This window comes from Egretta garzetta, unplaced genomic scaffold (assembly GCF_000687185.1).
Source record: "Egretta garzetta isolate BGI_Z169 unplaced genomic scaffold, ASM68718v1 scaffold62, whole genome shotgun sequence".
Lineage (NCBI taxonomy): Eukaryota > Metazoa > Chordata > Aves > Pelecaniformes > Ardeidae > Egretta > Egretta garzetta.
In genome coordinates, this window is record NW_009258947.1 from 526,018 (window position 1) to 532,215 (window position 6,198).

General features: G+C 43.3%; 1 protein-coding gene across 1 annotated transcript; it reads right to left on the reverse strand.

Annotated features, from left to right (window-relative positions):
* Positions 1-277: 277 nt before the first annotated feature.
* KBTBD11 (kelch repeat and BTB domain containing 11) lies at positions 278-6,198 on the reverse strand (the record flags this gene model as incomplete). The annotated part of the gene is given in 1 exon segment (XM_035889918.1): positions 278-6,198. A coding segment is annotated over 1 exon segment (696 nt), but the record flags the coding sequence as incomplete, so codon positions are not given.

Consider the following 6,198-nt stretch of genomic DNA (forward strand, 5'->3'; position numbering starts at 1 on the left):
GACTCCTGCAAAAAAGCAGTTTATTAAACACTGTGGTTGTCTGATATGTGTTGCGGGTGTAAAATGATAAGGCTAACAACATAAGTGGTAAAAACTCGGGCTGTTTTAAGAAATATTTGAAAACAATTGGCCCTCTAGTCATAGCTGTCTCAAGTACCAACTCTGGTTTCCCTTCCCCTCTATTTGTTTCAACTGGATATACAGGAGGTATTTTGGACTCTCGATTCTTCTCTTCCCTCCTACCCCTCTGCCCCACACTCCCATTTCTTCCCATTGAGTAACTGATGAAAGTTCGAGAGCTTCCAAAATAGCCTGCTGATTCCCAATGCCGATGGGCTTATGCCAGCAGCTCTCAGCATTCAGGAGGCCAAAGCAAATGAAGTTGTGTGATTACTGCACGATTTTACTGAGCTTGAGTGGCAGTCGCTGCTTTTAGTAGCAGTCATGTAAAGTCAGAATAATTCCAGGAATCTACTAAATGTGAGGAACTATTATAAACTTGCACTAAATTATCTCAGAGTAGGAGTTGAGGCAGTAAATATACTCAAATGAAAACATAGTTTGCTACAGTAGTACTCGGGCTCACACTGGTAATAGCGCGCACAGAGATGTTCTGTTAAATCCAGTGCGAGTCTGGTGCGCAGAATAACGGCAGACAAAAACAGAAATTCATTAAATGCTTGTTACTACAACTGCTCAATGGTACCACCATGTCCCCTACTTGTGCTTTCTTAAGTTTCCCAGGAGAACGCCACTGAGGAAAAAAAAAAAAAGCCCAAAGATACAGTTCTGTCTAAATATTCTGGGTTCATTCAAGCAGAAAGCACGACGTGTCAGTCCAGAGACAAAGCAAATCACCCCAGTACCACCGTTAAGCTCAGCGATAATGAAAGGGTAACACAGCTATGGAGCAGTCAATGGAACGGGTACCGTAAAGCGGGAAAAGCAGCAGGCCACTTGTGAATAGTGATAATCAGGATACGACACTCTGAGAGCCAATCAAACAGCACAGGAGAGTTACAGCTTTCATGTGAATAATTTATTCTTTTATCACTTTAAATTTCACCAGGTACTTATTTACAAAGAATTTTTTTGTGGACAGAATTTACATCAGCTACTGCACAATTTTATTCATTAATAGGGTATGATTAGCAACCTTCCCATGTTGCTTAACAGGGCCTGTTTTGATCAAATAGGGTTATTTTTTTTGCCAATTATTCCTTTGACTTTGTTTCCAAGTGTAAACAGAATTTGTACAAATACCTTTGCTGCAATTAAGATTTCTTTTTACAGAACCGGTTAATAGATGGAAATAGTAAAGCTCCATCTGGTATTAGCATTGCTAAGAAGGCTTGTTTCTTTATTGAAGCAGGGATTTAGTTTTAGATGCAGTGAAGGCTTTAGGCATTTCCACGTTAGGCACTGCAACGCCTCTTTACCAAGGCGTCACCCCTGAGAAGAATCCAAATTTCCTGCTTGGCCTCCCAGTACAGCGCATGGAGTCAGTCCCTCACCTCAGACTGGCAGCCCAAAATACAGAGCCTGTCTGGAAAAGCTTTCCACGGAAGAAAACTTGCCCAATTGCACCAACATGCACTAAACGTGTCCTGAATTACCCATCCAGGAGCTGGAGCATGGAATCTACCCAGAACTTGAGGTGCAGGAGCCTATGTGTGCTTTTGGAGGATGTGCATGAGGTTCATCCCTGAAAAACAGCTGTAGGAGGTGGTCCCGATACTCCTCTTTTAAATAGCCATCTAGATTTGAGAACACACACACGACATGGGAGGCCCGAGTTAAGCCCTTACCCAGCTTAAGGGAATTCAAGCCTACGTCCTCTAAGCAGATGACCTTGAAAACAGGTACTCCCTGGAGGAGGAAGCAGAATAATTTATCTCCTGCACACCCTATTAAATGTGGAAGAAGGGGACTGTGAGACCCATGGAGAAGAAAGGCAGCAGAGAGGACTATGTCTCTCCAGCTAGTCTCAGATCACTCAGTGAGGAGTCACCTCAGAATTTACCTACACGGATCATTTCTGAGATTTTTAGTCCATTAATGTATAATACAAAATGCATAAATATTTAGAGATCAGTGATTAGCTCCAAAAGGTCCTTCAATCCATTGCCAATCAGGCAGTGGGAGATGTGGACTGAATCCTCTGCAGGCTAAGAAAGCGAACGCATATCTCCATGTTCCCATGCAAATACCGTAGCCCTCAGGCTATGAGATAAAATAGCTCTGTTTTAAAAGCAAAACATATTCAAACACAATTTGAGGGTGGCCTTGCCCTTCAGTTTGTACCATAAAACCATATTACACCAGTGGCTTCTGGGTATCACATCACCTAGTTTCAAAGGAGTTGAGGCGGTAGCTAGGTAGGTGTGTAACTGCTCAGAGGTGAGCAGTTCTGAATCGGTGGAGAGGAACTGCTCAGCACCCTCCACACGTCAAAGTGCCAGAGGTTGCTCAGTTTCAGTTCAAATGCAGAGTTCTGGGGTGACAATTTTGGTCTTCAATGCCTGAAGTCTACCTAAATTCTGGTTTTAGTATCTGAGTTTGATGGGGGTTTTTTTGGATATGCTGAAGATACAACTGGGGGAAAAAACAGCTTTCGGCAAACCTGCCTCGGGCTTACCAGGGAGGAAACAGAGGCCCCAGAGTAGGAAATCTGGCTAGAAACATGCCTGTGTTGTCAATCATCAGGCTGCGATTATGCAAAGAGTGTGCAAAGGAAACAGGTTTGACAGACAACTACTAATGAAGACCAGACTCTGCCCTCGCACTGTGTAAACAGTGAAAGCGCGTAAGCACTTGATTCAGCCTTTTCTAAGAACAGGAGCTAGCAAAAATACAAACCGCTGCAGGTTCGTGGAATACTTATTACTGTAAAGATTATGTCCAAATATATTTCTTCATGGTGTAAAACAACAAATATTGGAAGAAAGGATAAGTTTCATTCCTTCCTGAAAGTCTGTGGCATATTTTCACAGCTTAAATCATGGAGACTTCTCAAAACACATTTAGCAGCATTTTCATGCATTAGCAAGAATGAAAATGCTTAATTAATAGGAATGCAAAAGTTGGCTCAATTCCTCACTATGCTGTAGTGTAAGAACTATACTACATAATATTTTGAACTATGAAATTTTATGGTATTGTAAGATAAAACAGACATTTCATTGTGTTTCTGGTGACTCTACTAGTTCAAAAGCTGGCCTAGCGCTTCTGCCTTTAGTTTAAGTATGCACCTAAGTGTTTCACTACACAGCTTGAAATACTTTCTACAGTTAACATAAAAATGATGCCGAAGGCAAATACATCATTTTTCTTTCCTGCTCAAGCTACAATGCTGTAATTTAGAGTCAACATTCCCAAGGATTCTTGTCTGAGAATTAAGTCCATCATTCAGTGAAAAAAAAACCACTTTCTTTGTGAATCACTAATGAATACACCATCTGTGGCATTAAATTCCACTGCACCAACCTGTACTGAGGCTAAGACAAGCATCACACTCTGCAGGCATACAGCTCCTACCTGGGTGATGCTTTAATCAGCTCACTAAGGAATAGGCTCACTTGGCTAAGAACTTTTAGGACTGGACCACTGTTTTCTACAGGATGGCTAATCAGATCAGCTGCATTAAAACCCTGTGCAAGACAGATGCAGAAAAGGAAAAAAAAAACCAAAACCAAACACCGCAACATGAAAGTGAAGGAAAGAAGTAACTATAAACTTCAGTATTCTCTTTTGTGAAGATGGTGTCTCTTAGGACAGAGCCTGCTGCCTTCCTTTGGAACTAGCAATAACATATAAGAATGCTAACGTCCTGTTTAACAGAAACATCTTAATAAAACATAAAAAGATCTGCTTTCTTTGATGTAAGGTCTCTATGTCTTTCTAAAATATGAATCTATACTAGAGCTTTGAGTATAAACAATTCCCTTCCACAGTCCATGCCAGTTCCAGGCTGGATTACCAATAGCAAAAACACTGGTTCTGTTTTTCAGAAAAGGTTTCTCAGTGATTTACTGTAAAGCTAAAACATTTGCCTTGCCTATTGATTTTTTATATAAAATGTATAAAATAAATGCATGTTCCCTTTTCAATGCAGTCTGTCTGTGTAGACCGCTTACACTTTCCCAGTTCTGAGTAACATGACAAAAAGTATGCTCCGACTTTCCACAGGCTTTGTATGGTTTCATCTTGTTAGTATGCTGCTCCACAAACAGTGCTCTCAGGCGGTTCAGAATCCCAAAGACAGCACACGCTAACAGCACGTGCTGCAATTAACAAGAACTTATTGATTACAGCAATCATTAGATCGAAATAAATAAAGCAGTCTCTCAATCAAAAGATAGGGAAATAACATCATGCTAGTGCATAATATAGTCAACATGTGTAGCGCATTCCTATTTTTCATGTCTTCCTTTGATGGTCTTGCACTAAGTTAGAAAAGCCCCTTCCACAGGATACTTAACATACAGTGAAACATTTAAGCTGTCTGCAGTCAGTTTCAAAGAATTTACATTTGGTTTAGGTTACTTTTCCTTTATCTGCAGTTAATTAAAGAGCAGCTGAAGTACAAAATATTTCCCCCAACTCTAGTGGCATACATGGTCATGTCAATCGGTTGCAGTCTGAACAGCTTCAGTTCATTTTTGTTATAATTTAAAATCTGTGATAAAAAAGGTAATAAAACGATGTCTTTTTATACAGAAACCATTGCCTTTTTCCAATAAAGAACATAACATTTCATATCTGCTATAACATGCCACATTTTAAAAAGGTAACTTGCCTTTTTTTTTTTTTTTTTTTGTATTCCAAATACAAACATGTGGCACACATTTGTGTTGCTTAAAACTTTAAGTCTGGTATCTCTTAAATCATTCAGGGTGGTTGAAATTCCTGGGACCACACAGTGCCATGTCTTCCTTAAACTATCTATTGCACCAGAAATGAAAGGCTGTGATGGAGATGTTCTTCCTATACTTTTCTAACACAGGAAATAGTTGGTTTAACATAAACCCAAATGTAGCTAAGCTACATTGCCAGCAGTGTTTATCCCTTGGTATCATCCCAAAGAGAAAGAAAACAAATAGCAGAAAAGGCCCAGATTGCAACTACGTGTAAACACGTGACCAACACTTAACAGTACTGTCCCATTATGACACTGTTGTCAGGAATTTTTTAGAAATCCAGGTGTAAAAAAGTTTTTCTCAGATTAGGAATTGGCACAAACATAATCCAGAGAATATCCTCTATAGCAGCTTTTTCCTTTCATGTGCTTTTCACACAAAGCACAGCAAACACAAGAAGAATTACAACCGAGTTACAACCAAGGCTCCAGCTCAACTTCTTGGGAGCAGAGAAGAGGAAAGGGGGAGCCCCTTCTTTCTGTAGACACACCAGAGAGGGTCCCCTTTGCAGGGGGGAGTTTGTGGGTCCCCCACAGCTTCAACCCAGCTCCCCGCTTGGGAGGCCAGAGCCAGGCTGGTCACCTCACAGCGGGAGGGAGCCCTCCTGGTCCCCTGCTTTGTCCAGCCTCTCGGGCAGGGTGAGCACAAAGGGTAGGAGGACACCCTTGGCATCCAAGGGAGCTTTAAGAAGCTCCCCATCGAAGGTGCCCTTGAGCCCGCCATCCGCTTCCACCTCACCATCCTGGGCTAGGCTGAAGCGGAGGGTGCCGGTCCGGTTGACGCAGTAGATGGTGTTGCCCAAGGGAGCACAGCGGAAGGGTTGGATGGGGCCACCGCTGGGCCGCAGGCTGGCACACTGGCTCCAGCGCTTGGCCACTGTGTTGTACCGGAAAACTTCGACACCACCACCAGTCCCGCCGCCTGGGCCCTGCTCCCCACTGCGGCCACTGCTCACGTCAAAGCGGTAGATGAAACTCTAGAAGAGGGAGCCTCCCGACACATAGATCTCCCCATTGCAGGTGGTGGCCTCGTGAGCCACAGCGAAGGCACCCTTGGGCAGGGGTGCCACAGGGCTCCAGCGGTCAGCCCGTGGGTCGTACCTCTCCACGGTGAAGAGGCACTCACCCCCCACAGCATAGAGGTAACCGTCCAGGGCCAACAGCTTGAGCTGCGAGCGAGGCTGAGCCAGCGGCCGCACCTGGCTCCAGGTGTCGGTGAGGGGGTTGTAGCAGAAGACTTTGTCGGAGAGGCGAGCCCGGGGCTCGCTGCCCGCTGGCCC